Genomic DNA, 22925 nt, shown 5'->3' with positions numbered 1-22925 from the left:
TTAGGCAAGCACCAACCGTCTTCTTCAGTTTCGTCGTCTATCATAGAGTAGTCCATCGTCGTCCTCTTTAGTGGCATGTACGTAAGCATATATATATATATATATATATATATATATATATATATATATATATGCAGATAAATTAAGGGGAAATGAGGGTGCTCGTTATAATACATGAATGAAAGAAGCCAACAGTCGGCGAGGCCAAGGAAAGCATTGGGGATTGTACTTTGTCTTACATTATTTTTTTTTAAATTTTTACTTCAATAATCACAAATTAGTAATGTAATCTGTTCAGGGGAAATATAATTAAACACAAAGTAGAAGAAAAAACAACGTGCCGATGGTGGGATCCGAACCCACGACCTCCGAATATCGCGTCCGGTGCTCTTCCAACTGAGCTACATCGGCCGCTGTCCCCCCCTGCTACTTTCTTGGGTATTAATGTTGTCTGTATACGAACCTTGAGAGTGTTCACCAGCGCCACCCTCAACCAAAGCGGCGGACGTGGAACGTCCTTTGTTACCGCCAGCGTGACGTAGAACGTGATCAATAGCGAGGGCGAAAGCTGTGCTTGAACCCTCTTACGCTACCTATGGCTTCAAGACTGCCAGAACCGAGACCCCCGTAAGCTACAAGCAGATAAATTAAGGGGAAATGAGGGCGCTCGTTATAATACATGAATGAAAGAAGCCAACAGTCGGCGAGGCCAAGGAAAGCATTGGGGATTGTACTTTGTCTTACATTATTTTTTTTTTTAATTTTTACTTCAATAATCACAAATTAGTAATGTAATCTGTTCAGGGGAAATATAATTAAACACAAAGTAGAAGAAAAAACAACGTGCCGATGGTGGGATCCGAACCCACGACCTCCGAATATCGCGTCCGGTGCTCTTCCAACTGAGCTACATCGGCCGCTGTCCCCCCCTGCTACTTTCTTGGGTATTAATGTTGTCTGTATACGAACCTTGAGAGTGTTCACCAGCGCCACCCTCAACCAAAGCGGCAGACGTGGAACGTCCTTTGTTACCGCCAGCGTGACGTAGAACGTGATCAATAGCGAGGGCGAAAGCTGTGCTTGAACCCTCTTACGCTACCTATGGCTTCAAGACTGCCAGAACCGAGACCCCCGTAAGCTACAAGCAGATAAATTAAGGGGAAATGAGGGTGCTCGTTATAATACATGAATGAAAGAAGCCAACAGTCGGCGAGGCCAAGGAAAGCATTGGGGATTGTACTTTGTCTTATATTATTTTAAAATTTTTACCTCGATAACACAAATTAGTAATGTAATCGGTTCAGGGGAAAGATAATTAAACACAAAGTAGAAGAAAAAACAACGTGCCGATGGTGGGATCCGAACCCACGACCTCGGAATATCGCGTCCGGTGCTCTTCCAACTGAGCTACATCGGCCGCTTTCCTCCCTACTTTCTTGGGTTCGTATACAGACAACATTAATACCCAAGAAAGTAGCAGGGGGGACAGCGGCCGATGTAGCTCAGTTGGAAGAGCACCGGACGTGATATATATATATATATATATATATATATATATATATATATATATATAAACTTATATACGTTCGTTCTGAAGGCGGCGGCGACAGAAGTGGGATATATGACCCCTAATGCCACAGTATAGTAGCAGACTGGTCGGGAGGGGCGCCAAGGTGCGTAAAGGGTGATGCAGGTTGAGCCGTTGCCATTGCATTGATGTGATTCCGGGGCGGAGCCAGTCGGGGCGGCGGAACAAAAGGAGGGGGGGATGTTGCGACGTGCGCGTAAGTCGCTGCTGGGCGGGCTGAAGAGCGGTCGGATGCCATAGGCTGGTTGATTGCTGCCAGCTCATCTTTAATGATGCTGCAGTGACCGGCGTCAATAGAAGGTACGGAAGAGTGATCGCACCCGTGTCGACAGACAGGCTTGAGGGCTTGGAGCTCCTCGCGGATGATGTCTCGGATCAGTTCCCGCAGATCGAGGTCAGCAGAGGTCGGGCCAGTAGCGATGCCGCACACCTTCATGGATCACTGCCTTGTCGTGGCGGAGGGGCTTGCGAAAGTCGATGAAGTCGTGAGCTCTGCTGTGTAGGGCCACCCAAGATAGACAGGTCACGGCAGAGAGTTCTGACAAAATGTGATTCACTGGAGAAGGTAATGGCAACCCACTCCAGTATTTCCTGCCAAGAAAACCCTATGGCCAGTCACAATACCATTAACGATATGGCGCCGGAAGATGAGCCCCCCAGGTTGGAAGGCGTCCCACATGTTACTGGGGATGAACAAAGGGCGATTCCTAGTAGCTCCAGGACGAATGAAGCGGCTGGGCTAAAGCCAAAAGGACGCTCAGTTGTGGCTGTGTCGGGAAGCGACCGGAAAGTCTGATGTTGCGAGGAGATATATCACATAGCAACATGTAATGTAAGATCTATGACGCAAGGTAAACTGGATGTCGTCAAGCGAGAAATGGACAGATTGAACATTGATATCTTGTCTATCAGCGAGCTCAAGTGGACCGGAATGGGAGAATTTAACTCCGGCGACCAATACGTATTTTATTGTGGGCACGAATCCAAGAGAAGGAATGGGGTCGCTCTCATAGTAAACAGAAGAATGGGTAAAGTAGTGCTAGGGTACAACCCCAAAAACGACCGAATGATTTCACTTCGGATCCAAGGTCACCCTTTCAACATAACAGTTATCCAAGTCTATGCACCGACCACTACTGCTGAAGAAGCTGACGTTGAGAGATTTTATGCGGACCTACAATGCCTTTTAGACCGCACCCCATCATCAGACGTCGTTTTTCTCATAGGATACTGGAATGCTAAGGTCGGGAGTCAAGAAATATCCGGAATTATAGGCAAGTTCGGTCTTGGCGAGCCAAATGAAGCTTGGCAGAGGCCAGTACAGTTTTGTCAAGAAAACAACCTGACCATAGCGAATACTCATTTTCAACAGCACAAGACGCGCCTGTACACACGGACCTCACCGGACGGTCTGTACAGGAATCAGATCGATTATATTCTTTGCCGGCAGAGATGGACAAGCGCTATACAAGCAGTAAAAACATGGCCTGGGGCCGATTGTGGCGCCGATCATCAGCTTCTTGTTGCCAAAATTAAGCTTCGATTGAGGAAAACGCAGAAAAGTAGAAGGCCTTTCAGGTATGATCTGGATCAAATTCCATTAGAATATGCTGTGGAAGTGAGGAATCGATTTCAAGAATTAGATCTAGAAGACAGAGAGCCCGAAGACATGTGGACTGATGTTCGTGATATAATACAAGAAGTTGCTACTAAGGTAGTTCCAAAGCAAAATAAATTTAAGAAATCAAAGTGGTTATCTTAAGAGGCTTTGCAAATAGCTGAGGAAAGGAGGATGGCAAAAGTTGTGGAGGAAAGAGAAGGATACAAGGTTCTCAATGCGGATTTTCAGAAAATAGCAAGGAGAGATAAGAATGCCTACTTGAACATACAGTGCCAAGCAGTTGAGGACAACAGCCAATTAAGGAACACAAGAGCTCTGTATAAGACAATCAAAGATATCAAAGGAAGCTTCTGTGCTAAGCTGGGCGTGATAAAGGACAAACGAGGCAAGGACCTCACTGAATCCTCAGATATAGAGAATAGGTGGCAGGAATACACAGAAGAACTGTACAAGAAGGATCCAAATTTGCAAACCCAATATAAGACGATTGTGATTACTGATCTCGAGCCGGGCATCCTGAAGAGTGAAGTTGAATGGGCCCTAGCCAGCCTTGCTAAGAACAAAGCTAGCAGAATTGATGGCATTCCAGCTGCGTTGACTCAAAACCTCAACCATAACGCTGTTAACATTCTGCATGCATTATGTCAGAAGATTTGGACAGCCCTGCAGTGGCCACAGGATTGGAGGAGGTCAGTTTACGCCACCATTCCAAAGAAAGGTAGTGCCAAAGATTGTTCCAACTACCGGACGGTTGCGCTTATTTCGCATGCTAGCAAGGTGATGTTGAAAATCCTCCAAGGTAGGCTGCAGCAGTATCTGGATCGGGAGCTTCCGAACGTGCAAGCTGGGTTTCGCAAGGGCAGAGGAACTAGAGACCAAATTGCCAACCTTCGCTGGATCATGGAAAAAGCAAGAGAGTTCCAGAAACCCATCGACTTCTGCTTTATTGATTATCCGAAAGCGTTTGACTGCGTAGATCACAGCAGTTTGGGGCAGCTCTCCAAGAGATGGGAGTTCAAATTCACCTCATTTGTCTCCTCAGGAACCTGCGTGAAGGGCAAGCGGCCACAGTCAGAACTGGGCATGGTCTTACTGATTGGTTTCCGATCGAGAAAGAAGTGAGGCAAGGCTCCATACTGTCGCCCTGTCTATTTAACCTATATGCAGAGTGCATCATGAGGAAGGCCGGTCTGGACGAGTCTTCAGCTGGAGTGAAGATTGCTGGAAAACGTATCAACTACCATAGATATGCGGATCATACCATTTTAAAGGCAGAAAGTGAAGTGGAACTCAAGAGACTTCCGATGCGCGTACAAGAAGAGAGTGAGAAGTTTGGGCTCAAACTGAGCACTAAAAAGACAAAGATCATGACGTCTTGCCCTATCAAGTCCTGGAGCATCCATGGACAAGAAGTGGAAGCTGTGACAGATTTTCTCTGTTTGGGCTCCAAGATCACCTCGGAAGGAGACTGCAGCCATGAAATTAGGAGACGCCTGCTTCTGGGAAAGAAAGCAAGGGTTAGCCTTGACCGCCAAGTAAAGAACAGAGACATTAGTCTGCCAACCAAGATCCGTATAACTCGTGTTATGGTCTTTCCAGTTGTGATGTATGGATGCGAGAGTTGGACTGTGAAAAAGGCTGACCGCCGAAGAATTGAAGCGTTTGAACTGTGGTGCTGGCGAATACTCTTGAGAGTTCCTTGGACTGCCAGAAGATCAAATCAGTCGATACTGACTGCTCATTGGAGGGTCAAATTCTAAAGTTAAAACTCAGCTACTTTGGTCATCTGATGAGAAGAGAGGAGTCGGTGGAGAAAGATTTGGTGTTGGGAAAGGTTGAGGGTCGCCGGAGAAGGGGCAGGCAGCGAACGCGATGGTTAGATGGCATCCTCGAGGCACTGCAGATGAAGTTATGGGATGTTAGGAAGATAGTGAGAGACCGGAAAGCGTGGCGTGACATGGTCCATAGGGTCACGAAGAGTCGGAACCGACTGAACGACTGAACTGAACTGAACTGCAATCGGGAGGACTGCAGGTGGTCGAGGCGCTGGCAGGTCGTAATAATGGCATCAACAATTGAAGGATTCTGGGCAATTAGGGTGTTATAGGCCACGTAATTAATTCTTTTCAAGATGTGGTGTACGCGTTCAGGTTCCAGCATGGTTGGACTAATACGCCGGCAAAGTGCAAGTATGGCCTCTATGTAAAACGCATATGACTCATAGGGACCTTGGAGGCGGGAAGCGAGCTTGTTTGTCACGATCTCAGTTCGAATTGCCTGGTCAATGAAGTATTGGCGGAACTATTCCTTGAATGTGGTCCAGTTAGTGGTGTGGAGTTCTTGGTTAATAAACCAAGTTAATAAACGTCTGCCCAGCTCCAAGGTCACAGGATAATGTTTGAATGGATCCCTGCCCACTGCGGGCTCCATGGGAATGACCAGGCCGATGTTGAAGCGAAAAATGCACTCTATAATGGCCTCCAAACAGCTGTGCCTTTTTCAAGAGCGGATACGACATGCCTTCTTATGAGTTGTATGAAGAATGCTACAGCAGCTTACTGGGCCCAGCCAGAAGCCTGACACATTCTTCTAAAAAGGCTCGATTGAACATTGAAATTTTATGTTCCGCATGATATTCCGCATCATCATGCATGCTTGCTACACAGACTTCGTTTAAGCATGGCTTTCACGTGCAAGTACTTGCATTTAATTGGACAGGTGGATTCGCCGGAATGTTCAACTTGTGGCATCCCAGAGACTGTGGACCATATATTACTGGTGTGCCCAGCGTATGCGGGCGAAATAAGTGTGCTAGCCGCTACCTTGAAGCGTTTGGACAAGAAGCCTTTGTCGGAGGAACTGCTGCTGGGCGTTTGGCAGCACAAGGGAAAAGGTGTTCAGGCAGTGCGTGCTCTTCGCCGTTTTTTGTGCGCCAGCTGGCTTTATTCGCGCTTGTGAGGCATGTTACTCTGTCTGTGTATATATATATATATATATATATATATATATATATATATATATATATATATATATATATATATATATATATATATATATATATATATATTTTATATGCCTTCTCCCACATCGTCACCCATCATGATCTTTCTTTTCCCCTTCCCCTTCCCCAGTGCAGAGTAGCAGGCCAGATTTGAATTATTCCGGCCTCCCTCTCTGCCTTTCCTTTCAATAAATCCATCTATCTATATATCTAGAGCATCGTCCCACTGGTTGTAGTTACTGCAGCGTCCAGAAGTGTCCAGCCAGTCATCGACGTCTTCATCGCGACGACCAGCGAACAGCGGCGGGTCGCGTTTTCGTGTGGGCACAGTCGGAGGGGGTGGTGCAGCCGACGTAGAGGGTATTTCCGGTTCGTGGGTACTCTCGATAGACATAACGATGCTGGCAGGTGGTAAACAGCGACCGGAATTTAGCTCCGGCGAGAGGCAGAGCCCAAGGCAGCAAGGGGATCAAGTCTCACCTCCACCACTTGTGGAAGAAGGCCAGGTCGAGACGGCAAGGCAAAGTATGCCGCGTCTGGCGTTTATTCCGATGGATAACCGAGGCGCTTGTCACCGGTGGCGCCACGGGATGCTGAAGATGACGATGGTATATCACAATATATATATATATATATATATATATATATATATATATATATATATATATATATATATATATATATATATATATGGCACGTTGGCTGGCCGCCTGACAGCATGTCCAACCCGTTGCTTTTTTACATGCAGTTCTTCCTGTTTGGCACAACATCGGTCAGCGCATTGCAAGATTCAGCGTGCTTGGTCATCACAATACCAGCCACCTACGGAGTCTGCGCGTACGAGCCGCCGCACCATGACGATCGCTGGACGTCAATGCGTCCTGGCCCATCGACATCATCAAGAGCCTATATAAGAAGCCAGCCGCCATCAACGTCTTCCAGTGGGCACGTTGGCTGGCCGCCTGACAGCATGTCCAACCCGTTGCTTTTTTACATGCAGTTCTTCCTGTTTGGCACAACATCGGTCAGTGCATTGCAAGATTCAGCGTGCTTGGTCATCACAATACCAGCCACCTACGGAGTCTGCGCGTACGAGCCGCCGCACCATGACGATCGCTGGACGTCAATGCGTCCAGGCCCATCGACATCATCAAGAGCCTATATAAGAAGCCAGCCACCATCAACGTCTTCCAGTGGGCATGTTGGCTGGCCGCCTGACAGCATGTCCAACCCGTTGCTTTTTTACATGCAGTTCTTCCTGTTTGGCACAACATCGGTCAGCGCATTGCAAGATTCAGCGTGCTTGGTCATCACAATACCAGCCACCTACGGAGTCTGCGCGTACGAGCCGCCGCACCATGACGATCGCTGGACGTCAATGCGTCCAGGCCCATCGACATCATCAAGAGCCTATATAAGAAGCCAGCCACCATCAACGTCTTCCAGTGGGCACGTTGGCTGGCCGCCTGACAGCATGTCCAACCCGTTGCTTTTTTACATGCAGGTCAGTAACAAGTCTTCTACTGTTAAATCCAGCGATAGATGCTTCATCCAGCTGACGTGCCCACCAATCCTATGTACACTGTGCTTGGTTGTTCGTGATTTTGTGCTTTCGTTACTAATGCTTTCTGGAGATGTAGAGCCGAATCCTGGGCCCACTACTGAGGAAATGCTAGCCGAAATACTTAATGGGCAAAAGAAAATTGAAAAGAGGTTAGAAGAAATTGAAATGAAGCTAAAGGTGATTGAGGAGTCAGCATCGGCTGTTAAGGAAGTTAGCAAAAAAGTCTCTGGTCTCGAAAAAACTGTCCGCAGCTTGCAAGACAAATTTATTGACCTAGAGGACCGTTCCCGGAGGAACAACCTTCTAGTTTTCGAGGTCAAAGAAAAAGATGAAGAAACTCAAGACGATTTGAAGGAAGCTGTGATTGAGGGCGTGTTTGAGAACACCCTTGGAGTGCAAGTGTCTTCGGTAGAGCGTATACATAGGATTGGACGCAAACAAGGGACTCGACCACGCCCGGTAATAATTAAGCTCTTCGACCACCGCGAAAAAATGACCATTCTAAAGAATTGTTCCAAATTGAAGGATACAGCATTTTCAGTTTCGGAAGATTTTTCAGCACATACAAGGCTCAAAAGAAAGAAACTCTGGGATAGTACTTCGGAAATTAGAGCAGCTGGAGGGAAAGTGCAACTAGTGTACGACAAAATTAGAATTAACGGCGAACTGTTCCTTTGGGATAGTGCAAGTAACGGAAGGATTCCCACAAGCAGACCAGCAGTAGAGGCACATAACCCACCGTCACCGCCCCAGTGAACCGAAACCCATGTCAAAAAGCCACTCCGTTGCCTCAACATTAACGCACGCAGCATCATTAATAAATCAGATGACATTGAAAGTATTATTATGACGCACCAACCGCATATTCTTATAGTTACAGAAACTTGGCTTCACTCTGATATCTCCAACGACGAAATAACACCACCAGGTTACGGAATCCACCGGAAAGATAGAAATTCGCGAGGCGGAGGGGTTGCAATTATTTACCAACAATCATTACTTGTCTCAAAGTTACCTGATATACCTGCAATCGAGTGAGTCATCATTGAAGTACAATTCGATGAGCACAATTTAATTGTGGGTGGCTTTTATCGTCCACCTACACAAGAAAACTTTTTTTCCGAGCTAAACGAATTTCTTTGTTCCATTCAAAGCTATTCTTGCAATGTCCTCTTGGGTGGCGACTTCAATATGCCGTCAATAAACTGGAGTAGCGATTTTCCCGAACCCCTTACAAGCAAAGCTGAACCTTTTGTTGACCTCGTAATATTTCATGACTTGGCTCAGTTGGTAAAAGTGCCCACCAGAATTCAAAACGAGACAGCTTCAATTTTAGACCTATTTCTTGTAAGCAATGCAGTGCTCAACCGTAATCCCGAAGTACATATTTTTGATGGAATATCTGACCACAAAATGATATCTTTAACAGTTCAACTTCGCCGTACCACTGACATTGAAAGAAAAAAAAAGTTTCGTTCCAAACTTTTCGCGCGCTGAAGACGTCGATATTTTAGAAGCCATGGATAGGTCGCTGTCGGATTTTATCTCGCTTTCTGAATCAAGCACATGCTGCGTGAACGAGCTATGGTCTTTCTTTAAGAACCTAGTCCTGAAATGCGTTAAGAACTTTGTTCCCACGAAACTAAGTATACAGCAGCGCAAACGTCCATGGATGACGAAGAAAATAGTACGGATAGGGCGGAAAGCTAAACGAATAAGAAAACAACACCGTCAGCGTCCAACAGAGATTAGCACCATTAAACTTTCTAACTTACGCCTCCAACTAAAAATGGCCATTAAAATGCAAAGGAATACTACCAAAGTGTATCTTTGAAGAATTATCTGCTTTCCTCCCCTGCAAAGTTTTGGCGACACTTTTCTTCGAAAAAACAGCCCCTATCCAGTTTCTGCATAGACGGAGAAACCGTAACAGATAAATGTTTGATTGCAAAGACTTTCAATCAGTTCTTTTGTTCGTTGTTTACGAATGATGGCGGTCGAAAGCCAACCTTTAATCCTTCATTTGAGTGCCCACCCATTGATAATATCTCAGTGACTGAAGAAGGCATTTTATCCCTCTTGTTAAATCTAAATATCAAGAAATCGCCTGGAATGGACGGCATACCTACTGCATTTCTTGTGAGATACGCCGAGTGGTGCTCGAAGTATTTGTGTACTCTGTTTAATAAGTCTTTATCGTGCGCAGCACTTCCAAATGACTGGAAGTACGCAAAGGTTACCCCAATACCCAAAACACAAAACCGGTCGCTTATCACTTCGTACAGACCAATTTCATTGCTGCCCACATGCGCCAAAACACTTGAACATATTATATTCAAACATATTTCGGTCTTTCTGAATGACAACAACATAATTGATTCCAGGCAGCATGGGTTTCGAAAGGGATTATCTACAACAACGCAGCTTCTCGAAACCATTCACGAATTCGCAGCAATTTTAGACAAGCAGGGTCAAATTGATATGATATTCATAGATTTCGAAAAGGCATTTGACCGCGTGTCTCATTCTAAACTACTTTTAAAACTACAGCCAATACTTAAAAATGATCTGCTGCTTGCATGGATTTCTGCATATTTGTCATCACGGCGACAGAGTGTGTTCATTGATGGTGTGCGCTCTGACTCAGCACCGGTATAGTCGGGCATTCCACAGGGATCCGTACTTGGGCCCCTTTTCTTTCTTATCTTCGTCAATGACATGATACAAGTAGTGAACGTGAAAATAAGGTTATTTGCAGATGACTGCATACTATATCAAGAAATCAATAACTGCAGTGACCAGGTTTGTTTGAATTCATCATTGGCCAGTGTAGAAGCATGGTGCGCCACATGGCAAATGACTATGAATGCAAAGAAAACGGTCGCTATGTCAATCACGCGAAAACGAAACCCTTTAAAATTTTCTTACAGCATTGGCGGTAATATTCTCTCCACGGTCAGCAGCTACAAATACTTGGGTCTCGTAATTACATCTGACCTCAGATGGAACGAGCATATGTCATATATTTAAAAAAAAAGCAATGCGTAAGCTTGGTTACTTGAGGAGGTCGCTTCGACAATCAACACAAGAAATCCGTCTTTTAGCGTACAAAACGTACATTAGATCAATTCTTGAGTACGCCTCAGTAGTATGGGACCCGTATACCCAGAAAAACATAACACAGTTAGAAAGCATTCAAAGAAAATCGGTTAGATTTATATTCAACTGTTATAGCTGGCAAGTATTTCCGACGGTTCTTCTAAACAACTCAAACTTAGAGCCATTAAAATTGAGACGGTATAGGGACAGACTGAAATATATGTACCTACTATATCATGATATGCTGGGAATAGATAAGGATGTGTACATTAATTTAGTTTCTAAGCTCCCAACACGTTCTAATCATTCGAAAAAAATTGAAGAATTTTCTTACAGGACTAACGTGTTTAAAAACTCGTTTTTTCCACGGACAGTACGTGAGTGGAATGCGCTCACCTCGAGTACAGTGGAATGCCCGACGGTCCAGTCATTCTGCGGCATGCTTAACAGTATTGAAGCAAAATAGAATTACCATCGTGTCGTTGTGCGCAATGCCTTGAATGCTTCATATGCATGATTGTTTTCATTGTTTGTACATTTCGTTTCTTGCTCAAGTGACTGAGCATGCGTGGTTGTGTCATGCTGCTGTGCACGCGCCTTTTTGTTTTTGTCGCGCTTTACTTTTCGTTACTATTATTATTGCTGGATTTCGTCTCTTCTTCTCACTTAAATTCTTGCGATGTTTTTCTCTATGTTCGTTTTCTTGATGTATTATTGATATGCCCACTCCTGCCTAAGGCCTCAAACTGAGGCCGGCAGTATCCTGTAAATAAATAAATAAAAATATATATGCATCGTATCATTAGTCTATTGTTTTACGTATATCTGCTAAGGTGGAGTAGATTTTATTGAAAGTAGCAATTAAACTCATTAGCATCCAATCATGTGCTGTCATTGAGCTAGAAAGAATAGCTTGTACGGCTGTGTACAGTCTTTATTACACTAATTTAAATACACTGTGGAGGAGTTTGGCTAATTCACCTGGCTTGCACCGTTCCCACTACGAACGTCTGATCAATCCGGGCTCGCACTACTGCATTCTAAACGTTCACCGGTCGTATCTTATACGAAAAATAAATATGCCGATTAGGCCAGCCATGTCAACACTTGCAAGTTAAAACCTCGACTAGAAGAGGAGAGGATTCTAGGCAGAAGCAAGAACAAAGAGACCAGGCTATTGTTAGAAGCCTTTCATATAAAGAAAAAGGCAGCCTTGTGCGTCAGCGATCCTTCAGTGAATTTGTATGCGGCTGAGTACGAGTGTCTCTGTAAAAGTAGTGCGCGGTGATAAACCACGACTTTGATAATGTACGTATTGGTAACGTGGGCGTAGCTTGACGGTATAAATGTATGTGCCTGTCGCCGTCTGCAATAAACAGTTGAAAGTTGTCGCCTGTCCGCTGTCCCCTCGGCTCTCTCTTTTGTGTACGTTTATTTATTGCGATAAGGTTTTTTACAATTTTTCAAGTATATCTTATACGGATCTCTTTGAAAATATCCATTCTTCATTTCATTATGTCTGACGTTATCGTGATGTCAGCGTCCAACGAAAACAGGAGCAGCCAGTCAAGAAAAACACAACTTACTGATTCCCACTTCGACAACTGGCATCACCACTCGCCGCAAGCACCGGTTAACCATTGGCTGCAATATGTACGCAGCCAATGCCGAGGTCCGGTTGCCAATGAGGCAATTACATGGACGCTCCTCATGGATGTTCGAAAGTCTCGGCTATGTCTCTTAGCAAAAGCGGCCTATGCCAGAGGGCCAAACGCATTCGATATGAGTAACCAGTTCTTATTATACCCTTTAGATGGCTGATAGTCGTAAGTCTCACTCCTTCGCGTCGTAGTGGGTACCTCGAAGTGCATCGTCCGATGCACGGTGAGTGGAAGCATTAGTCGGACGTCAGCATCATTGTAAGAGCGTGTCAGAAAGAATGAAGCCACTAAAGAGGTTAATGACTTCTAGTAAAAGCTTTGAAAAACAAGAACAGTGCTTTGAGTGGTGAGCTGCACCCTGTTTAGTGGAGTGCGCCGAATCATTACGGTAAGCGATGTTCTCTATCACGAATCGAAGTCGCATACACTTGTGTATTCCACAATGACATTCACGCTTGGAAACTACGCACTGCGACTACTGAGCCACTGACCACTTAGCTAAATAACCAATGCGGTAAATATAATAAAACGGCTAACGGCAAACATTAGCGACCTATTCGTTCTCAATTTTCGTTTTTTTTTGCTTTGTTATACTATGGAATGTCCACTTATAATTGCACCTAATAAGCTCTTTCTCTCTCAAGCACTCCCTTTTAACGTACGATAGAATTACCGGCTTGATAGGACCTCGTTTGCTCGGAGAGAGCTGCGAAGAAAGATGAGTTTCACTCCAGTTACAAAAAAAAAAGGAGAAAAAAATGAAACAGGCTTTTAGTGCAGCCGCGAACGACGAAGCGCATGACAGCATCCCTCAACTTCCTTTTCATGTCGAGTCACGGAAGTTCAACAACTATATGCTGTGTAGAGCTTCGATGTTAAAAAGTTAGTGCGTAGAGTTCGCTAGTTATGGCTACCACGCCAAGGAGCGCGTCAAAGCAGATGACGGCGTTGCAAAGACGAGTTTTAGACGACGCATCAGAGTTGGCCAAGCATTTATGAACGGGCTAAAGTAATGCACTAGCTAAGCGCGATCGCTCTAATGAACTTGAGGCTGTTGTCACTCGTCTGCAAAATGCACCTTGACGTTCTGAGTAACGAAATACCTCGTCGCCGAAATGCACGAGTGGGAGAAAGTTTTGGGCAAGAGCTTTTCTGGGGCACTTGGCTAAAATAAGCAAACAGAAACATCACAGTGACCAAGTACTCGTAACGACACACTATCAGATGACACACGTCTTGGTGAATCGTCGCATGTTTCTCGAAGGACTGTTCAAAGGGGTGTATTCCGCAATCAAATTGGACACAGCGATGCTTTTATGGATTTCCCAAATGTGCTGTCAGGAGAAAAAGTCTTGTAGGTGCGAGCTTTGAAGAAACAGAAGCACAATTAATAAAGACTAAGAAGCTATCAAAGACTAATTAAGAGCACGCGGTTAAAGGGGCAGGAAATGGGCGGGGGGGGGGAGAGAAGGGGGTGCAGCAATTTAGCAACCAACACAAGTGGGCAGCCAAAAAGACTTCCCTCCTCCCACCCCCTACACCGTTTATGTGCCTTTGACAATGCATATTACAATATGCAAGTGCAGAGAGAAATGAAACAGTTGGCCATCTTAGATGACTTCGCAATGGGCGCGAAGGCCCTGCGTTTACCGGCCCCTTCTCAGAGGCGGCGGACGGCCTTTCATGGCTGGCCGTCAGGGCGTCATAGTAGTAGAAACGACATTCGGGGAACCGACGGGAAAATATCCAGCTACAAAAGGCAGCGGAAGCGGTGACAGCTGGTGCAATATGGCCTCTCCTTTACGGCGCCCTCCGAGCTCTGTCGCAGTCTTGCTCTGGAGGCGAGCAGGGGTTATGGGGGGAGAGAGCGCAAGAGGAAAGGGGTGTGCGGTCCAATAATAAGGGCTTCGCAGATACATGATGAGGGAAAGCGGGACGTTGGGAGCCGTGGCTGGGCCATGTGGATTGTCATAGCTTTTAGGGAAGGATTTTAGACGAAAAGGTTATTTCATTTGGCTGCAGGAGTTGTCTCCTTTCCATTCTCTCGCACGGGTAAAAACACCGCGAGCGCAGTCTTCTCGTGGGATCTGACGCCAGCTGTCACTACGGCAATTCTCAGGAGAAGTTTGAAGCTACATTTTGCAGCCAGCGCATGTATGTTTCTCGCGCCATTTGGAAATGGCAGGCATGGACTTATATAAAAATCGGTTAACGCGCCACGTTCGAGAATTAATTTATTTGAAATCCTCTCCCGTCCTCACATATTTTCTCTTCAATAAAAAGGCGTAAAACACAGTGTGCACGTGTGATACATTATGTCTAATGCGCGGTGGTCTGGTACAGCAGTTTCGAAAGATGATGCCGAGAAAACGGTTTAAAAATAGGAAAGAAACGAATATACGTCATGAAGTTACTTGAAAACGTTGGCGCAAAACTTTTGCAAAAGTTTTGCTACGTAACCTTCAATTGTGCTTTTTACACCACTGCCACGGCGCAAATAGACCACTTGCTATGAACACAAATACCGATCACGCCTGCAAAAGTCTTCAGTCGTTCAGGTATCGGAGGATACAGTCTAGAATAATCTGCACTCTTGAAACATGGCATGCAAGCGGTGCTAATCTGTTTAGCGGGCGACACTAACGTGTAAAAAAATGCCCTTTCGCAATATTTTTTCTTTCATAACATTTCGACACCTCTTAAGCTGCCACAATGATACTTATTTCTTTCTCCTGTTAGTTTGCTTCTTCTTTTTTTAGGCCTTCCATTCAGCCTATTCAGCTTACTCTATAACAAGTTTAGCACAGCAGAAGTTAACTACCTACAGTTTCAATTTTTTTGAAGGGGACAGGTCGACTGAACTACACTAATGCTTAGTTTCGAACGACTAACGTTTCGAGAAACTAACTAGCTTTGAAAGAAGCGGGCCTTTGAGATAGCTACTGATTCCCCAAGTTGTCCTAGCGGGAATTGCAGCTGTTCATTCAGACGTGAACTTCTTTACCGACAAAGTTTTTGAAAGTTCGTATTATTACCCAACAAACAAATTAACAAATCCATTTTAGTAAAAGTATAGGTTTCAAGGGCAACATTTTTAAATTTTCTAATAAGTTCTAATGTTAGTGAGTCGCCCATTTTCTCCATTATCCATTTTTTCTCTATGTACGACGAAAATCAAAGAATGCAATGGCCCAAATGTCACTACAGACGTATTGCTGAACATGTATATGGCAGCATATGATAATGGAAATTTAATTCAGCAACCATAGTAATCTTGCTCATAGAGATAATAATTATCCTTTTCTGTAAGTATTCGAAACAGACGCCAGCAAACGCTTCATCCTTGCTGCTTTTCTCATTCGGCCATATACTGCAATTAGGTCTCCATAGTACAACGATTAAAGTACTAAACGCAAATATATATTCTAGAATCGTAACTGATATGTATTGGTTCGTTGGCTACACAATACCATAGCGTTTCAATGGTTATGATTATCTGTAATTAGAATAAACATTTGCTACAGTAGTCATTCCTTTAGGCAAAATAGGCAAAATATGTTGAAAACGTTTTCAGCAACACATACGTATAGAGCGACAAGTCAGTTCAGAGTTGTTCAGTTAGTTGTTCAGAGGCTTCGCACACTTGTAGTTCTCAATTATAAACAATATGATTGCACAGCAATACTGCCGTAGAAATGCTAAATTATGCAGCGTTAGGAAGCCATAAAAGTGGGTTTCAGCGTTAAACGATGAAAAAAGGTATGGTTGAGCTGTCAATCGTTCCTGTTTTGAGGATGCTGTACAGATGTGACCTGCAGCAAAGAGAATGTCAAGTTCATAATTCTGACAATGTCTGGGCCTTTTTAAATCTTTTTTCACGAAGAAAATTATTTGATGCGTGTCCCTTGGACAGGTATTGCCACCGAATCTCTCATTCCGCTACTTCGAAAATGTATAGCGTCAGGGAATATTGCAAAAAATCACAATTCACCAACAGCCTAGAGGCAGTGAGTGCAGACTGTCATGGTAAGCGGCCTGTCATAATATATCTTGCGACATTGAGCGGTTTCAAGAACGTCCTTGTCTTTCCCATAGCATTTCTCTTCTGTTGCCAGAGGCGTCACTTGCCTTTCCTGGAAGCCGGGGAGCGACACCTGCCGGCCGAGCAGAAGAACTTGAGTCCCGGGCAGAAGCAGTCATCGTGTGAGTGACAGATGCGGCCCATCACGCTACGGCCGCACCGTTCCTGCGCAGCAAAGACCGAGACATACACATTAAGCATCAGAGAGGTACTGCAAAGCACTTTTGAAAAACGGACGTGATAGAGCAGCTTACGTTACATCGTACTTATAGGAGGCGGCTTGGCGGAGAAATCGAAAGCAGGGTTTTGTAAGCCTGGGAAGCACTCACAACTACAGTGTTTTGTATTGTGATGAAAGGAAGCAAAACTCCAAAGAAGAGAAACTCGCATTCGCATCGTTTAGAAACGTAACGTGGCTATGTGATAAGGCTGCTCCTAGTCAAAACAATACTCGTAGTTACAAATACATAAGGGCGTTGATGGGGCAAGAAAAAGGTGCGTTTGGCCAGCGCACAATATATTATTTCCGGTATGATCTGCTCGCTATAATTTGCGAAGGTGTAGTTGGGTACTCTTTCGGCTATCATTGTTGAACTCGTGGCTAAGAAAAAAAAGTCCGTGAAGTCAGTAAGGAAATGGTCCCGCAAGACAGATTTTCTTGGCTAACTTGTTTCTTCATTCGGCAGGAATTGAGCACGGTTCTTAAATGGTTGCGGGTGTGAATACAGGCAAGAATGTGAGTATGAATTTATTAATTTGAGATACCAAAGGGGTATTTGCAAGCATTACAGAGGCCGAGGCTCATCTCATACGAACACGGTTAGTAGGCAAAACAAAATATCTAGCGTTAAACTATGCACTAATAAAAGAAAGCAATAATATCAGTACATATGAAGAAAGAACAATAGAATGATGTAAAGAGGTTTTAAGCAATCAAGCAAACGTATGTGAGCAATGAGGTAAGCTGATATTAGAAAAATTAAAAGTTTATTAGAAATTAGTAAAAGCGACGCAGTCGGAAATCACGAAACATGCCGTGTGCAAAAACGTTCAAATGACGTAACGATAGGTACACGAAATGAACTCAAAGTGCACCTGACAAAAAAAAATAGCAATAACTCAAGTCAGAAGATTCTTGTTATGTTGGAAAAAGTTACCAGTTGTAAGAAAAGCCTTGAAAGCAACTTTGTAGGGTTCAGCGACCAATACAACAGACACAGAACCAAGAATAAAGCACTCTGCCATGCAAGCTCAGAGCACTGAGAGCTTCTTGCGTAAAGTTCACGCAACAAGGCGAAGTTTCTATGTAGCTAATTGTTCTCGCAGTAACGTCCCCTATTACACCTCCAGTACGCATACACGTGATACCAAGGAAACATACTTCACAACGCCTTTCACCATCCCTGAATCACACAGCAAGAAAGGTTAGTGAGCAATTAAGCTATGCTAAGGCACCGGCGTCGTATCCGTCTTAGTCATTAATCAAAGTTGTTGTGAGTTCCTTCCACCGAAACAGCGTCTTGTCGTAAGGACTGTGCTTGCCTGAGGTGCTGCCCAGCGTAGCACAGACACAGGAGCGAGCTTCTCCGTAAACAAAAAAGCTACCCTCTATCGCCTCATTTTGTATTCCTTGCTTAATAAAGCGGATTGTTATCTGAGTGAAAAACAAACAAATAAACAAAAGGACCAGAATTAAAGGCTTGTGCTGGGTGCCTAGCGGTGTGCACAGTGCATATGCTTTTCAGATAATTAGACACACATTCTCTTTGTCTCTACGTTTTTGATAGTTCATCGCAAGGAGTAACTTCATTCCAAGGGGCAACTAAAGCGCGCATACAGACGGGCTTGGTTTGTTTATGGGTTTATGGGGTTTAACGTCCGAAAACGATCCAAGCTATGAGAGACACCGTAGTTGAGGGTTTGGCAATTTTTACTAACTAGCGCCTTTTTAACGTGCCCTGACATAGCTCAGCACACGGGTGCCTAACTTTTCGCCTCCGTCGAAAAGCGGCCGCTGCGGTCGGGATTCAATCACACATCCTTGGCTATGCAGCAATAGAGCGCCTTAATCACTGACCATCGCGGCCGGACGCAGACTGTCGTGCGCAACGTGCGCGAACGGTAGGTCATTAATTAACGCAAGAATAACGGAGCGGTTTTGACACCATCGGTAAAGTCAGATCACTGAGAAGAAACTAATTACCACTGACAAGTTACCAGCGATACAATATTAGGAGGACTAATCTCGAGACTAAGCGAGGCATGTGGAAGTAAGGACTGGTTAGTAATAGTCTGCATGGTTGTACATGTAAGAAAGTATCGGCCTCTAGGTTGTCGAACGCTTTTATAAAATACGAATTGACAGCTATAGTTGAGAGGCTTCGCCACAGACCGCTAAAAAAATTGAGCGGCATGTTTGAGCGCTGCGACTGGGTTGGCTAGATGGTAAGTAAAGCTTTTTAATAAGTGAAGTGTGCGCAGTCGCGTCAACCCGACAGTATCAAAAATTCTATGCAAGTAGAGTCATTTTAAGGTAAACAAGATCAAGACATTCTAAGAATGTCGGTTGTTAACAGCGTATTTGAACAGTCAGTTCTCCTTCATGGGCTAGCAGGCCACTTTTTGAGTGATGTTACCAAAGGCATTCTGAAGAAGACGCCCCTGGAAAGAAAATACTAACCGAACAACGTTGCGACGTTGCTGAAGAACTTGAACAAAAAGTGTTCTGTACATTCTTTTACTCTTGCTTATTGTTGTTCTGTTTGTTCAGCTTGAGAATTTCTGCGAAACCTGTAGAGGCTTGTGTTACATACACAATGAGTCAAAGATGGATCCTACTAAAACATCCCAATGCAAAAGGGTCACATGATAATTTTAAAGAGGTAAGAAATGTGTTGGTCGATTACAGGCCCTAAAAATGATTATCTCGTCAAGTACATGTTGCAGTGTAAAGTTACATTTCTTGTCCTGGGCGTATATCGACACCTTTCGTGAGGAGCATGTCGTTGCTTCAGGCTTTTCTGAGGCAAATCACAGGATCCAGTACCGAACTTGATGTTGCAAGTTTAGCGGACACTCTTATGAAACCGTTACAATATAGCTTACTTAAAGGGACCCTGAAATGCGTCGAGGCGACCTGTTTTCTTTTTTCTTGCGCGCCAGCGTGGTTGAGGGGGGAGAGGAGGAGCAGCATTTTTGATCGCCCTTAAGTTCAGTGCTAATGAAGGTTGCCTAAACTTTTTTTCGTTTCGGAGAGGATTGACGGGTTACCGGCCGCTGTAGCACGTTTTGTAATGTTAGTAAATAGCTTTTCATAAGTCATTTAAGTCATGAAACAAGTACAAATGATACATCCTTGACCTCCAATATCAACGTCGTCAGGCAGTTCCGTACTGGGCAGCCTATCACTGCTGCGACTAAACTACGACTGCCAATAGTCAACATTCAGGCCGCTTCGAGATTACATTTCCAATAATATGGCTTCCTTGCAAATTCACTGTTCACAGAGAATCGCTTGAAGCTTCACTACCTTTTTAAAGTTACCTTTTAACACAAATTGTGCACTCGCCACGATTCAGTCGTCATCTCTGCGGTGTCCTTAGGAATTTGAGGTGAACCTGATTATAAGGTATGTGCGAACTGGGGTGTTCTTCACTGGTTTTAAACAAAGTTACATAGTATTTGTTTTTGAAGTACCCACTAGCGTAGGCAACAGGCAAAGAAACTCGAAATAACTTTCATAGAGCAATTTTGCAGACTAAGTTCAGAAATATTCTAGATATTATTGCCGCTTTAGCGAGCTCTGTTAAGCGTATCACAGGGGAAATGACGCAAAAGCTGTGCTATGTGGTCCCGAAGTATAGGGCGAATTAAAAGAGACACCGTGTCCCGAATAGGGAAGCGTGCGGGGAAAGGGGCTGCCAACGCAGCAGGGTGCGAGGCGGAAGGCCGGATGGCGGCACAGATGACCTTTCCGGCCCGCGCCTGGAAGGCCACCTGCGGATGCTCGATAACACCCGAGCTCACACTCGGCGGGAGGCCGGACGCCCCGCCGAGTTGGGACAAAGCCAGATTCATAGCCAGGTGCTCACACGATGAGGAGGCGGATGGCGAGGTGGCCCCGCACTTTACAATTCCACGACGCGGGAGTTATCCTCTCGTTGAGTCAGGCACTTTTACCTTTCCGCGTGTGTCTTTCCGTTTATCGTTCGATGCGAATGAGTCTGATTCTGTAGCGCAGTAAATGAGTACGCGAAGTGTAGAACGCCTCTAACACGACGTTGTTGCACCCACGCCACTCAAAGGTAATAACCGTGGAACAGCTTAGTTAACGCCCCAGTAGACTTCATTCATTCATTCATTCATTCATTCATTCATTCATTCATTCATTCGTTCATTCATTCATTCATTCATTCATTCATTCATTCATTCATTCATTCATTCATTCATTCATTCATTCATTCATTCATTCATTCATTCATTCATTCGCTCATTCATTCATACTGTAAACTCTTAGTGAGGGCCATCAAAGCGAGGAAACTAAGAATTCATATAAAACACTAATGCATATTAGAATTTTAATTCCGACAAAAATAGAGAAACGAGCATTTCAGAGCTTGACGTATACAAAAACAGCCTAAAAGAACTGCTATGTTTGAATAAGTAGCAATGAAAGTACACAATCATATGTCAATCAATCCCTCTAGAAAATTGTATGGAGTGTTAGGTGGTTTGCAAGTAGTTGCAATATAATGCGCAATGTCATCTAAGTGTGTTCTGCTCTAGATAGATTCTGATATACGGCACGTCACCTGTGCAACCTTGATTAATGATTTAACTGCAGTTAACAATGCTTCGCTTACTATAGACCAACACCGATCGGTGAATTAAACACGATGCGGTGGCGCTTTTGTCGCCAGACTGGGCCGGCTGGGGGTGAAAAGTAGTGTTAGCGCCCATAGGAATACACGGAACCGAAATATTTCAAAGCAGTTTTCTCATTTCACAGGGCACCTATGATATGTGCTGCCTTTTTCTGAAGAGCTGATATTTGTCTCAGGACGCTGTCGGTTCATTCGCAGGATCATGGCTTCGGTAGGTCATGCGAAATGGCACATGTGTCTGCCTTCTCTCCTGTACCTTTGTTAATGCTCTGCAGTCGTTTCCTGCCATCTGCATCAACTGGCTCGACTCAGCTGTCCTACTGAATAAATTTCTTCTGCCTCGGACATTTCACTTGTCCCTTTCCGCATCCGTTCTCCACTCACTTCAGTCAACGTTTTCGCTACAGCTATGTGCCGAGTGCATCTTCCTGTGCACAACGCACGTGTCTTTATCTTCTCCCGTCCCTTATGCTTGCGCTGTTCAGTTGCTGCAAAAGGAAGAATACAGCGGAAGAAACAGTGTAGAATGGGCTTTGGATTATTGGTCTTAATACACCGCACGAACGACCTACTTTCCTTGTGAATGATGTTCTAAATAACCGATGCTATACCAGAGCTGTCTTGCACAAGCGGCAAATAGCGTGTATCATGAGTGTGTGTGAGTGAATGCACCTGACTGTGTAATTTCAACCGAATCAATGTTTTCTCAATCAGTTGTTTTATGTGTTTGTTTTCTGCGTGAAATTTACCTGCTTCCTTATGGGTTATTAATTAGTTGAATTCTTTTACCGTATAATAATTATGGCTCTGTGGCCTGGTAAATGGGAGGGGAAGTTGGGGCAGGAAAGTTGACAGTCGGTGTCGATATGGATATTCGGATAGTCTGCCACGGTTAGGTAAATTTTATTAAGACTGATTTCGACATAGAAAATATGCGTTATTTATAAGATGTACTGCGTATTTCGCATGTCTCTTTGCTTTCAGTTTTATTTCATAAAACGTTCTACATCACTGAGGCCCAGTAATGAAGCCGGAAAAAAACTTCATGACCCAGGGGTAGCGAGCCCGTCTTGGAGTCTAAATATCCCCGCGTTAGGTTCCCACCGTAATTCAAATTTACCCAATTTTATTTTCAGCTCAATTACGTTTCTTTCGCTCCAGGAACCTCCATTAGAAATCGGTCCTCATTCCTAACTTATTTGCCCGATTCTTGAATTTATATGCCCCAAACGACATAGTGATTTCCTTGCAAAGTAAGAGGACGGAAATATGGAGAATGGTAAGTGAAAACGTAGCCGTTATATGAATTCCTGTGATAAAAATAGGTTATGAAAAATGCCTTTCTAGACCTTTAGTAATGTATTTTGTTTTTCTGATTTATGCGCCATTGAAGTCTCGCTGTTTTCGCGTAGTGTATTTTAATGAGT

At 44.3% G+C, this 22925-nt stretch overlaps 2 protein-coding genes across 5 annotated transcripts in view; one reads left to right on the top strand and one right to left on the bottom strand.

Moving 5' to 3' along the window:
* Positions 1 to 22925, bottom strand: part of LOC146209266 (uncharacterized) — a 214884-nt gene that overhangs the window by 57060 nt on the left and 134899 nt on the right. For all 4 annotated transcript variants that reach the window (XM_084598597.1, XM_084598613.1, XM_084598605.1 and 1 more), the window contains one exon: positions 16663 to 16780. In XM_084598597.1, the coding sequence (XP_084454723.1) occupies positions 16663 to 16780 (118 nt within the window). The remainder of the gene's footprint in view (positions 1 to 16662; positions 16781 to 22925) is intronic.
* Positions 6929 to 8684, top strand: LOC146209267 (uncharacterized). Its single transcript, XM_084597386.1, has one exon. The coding sequence runs from the start codon at positions 6929 to 6931 to the stop codon at positions 8528 to 8530; it is 1602 nt and encodes a 533-aa protein (XP_084453512.1). The 3' UTR covers positions 8531 to 8684.

The sequence above is a fragment of the Amblyomma maculatum genome, chromosome 1 (genome assembly GCF_055883805.1).
Source record: "Amblyomma maculatum isolate TAMU_Amacu chromosome 1, ASM5588380v1, whole genome shotgun sequence".
NCBI lineage: Eukaryota > Metazoa > Arthropoda > Arachnida > Ixodida > Ixodidae > Amblyomma > Amblyomma maculatum.
This window is presented reverse-complemented; position numbering and strand designations above follow the sequence as displayed.

What these genes read in the sequence shown, in the direction of transcription:
- LOC146209267 (XM_084597386.1), top strand. Translation starts at nt 6,929, where the DNA reads ATGTCCAACCCGTTGCTTTTTTACATGCAGTTCTTCCTGTTTGGCACA.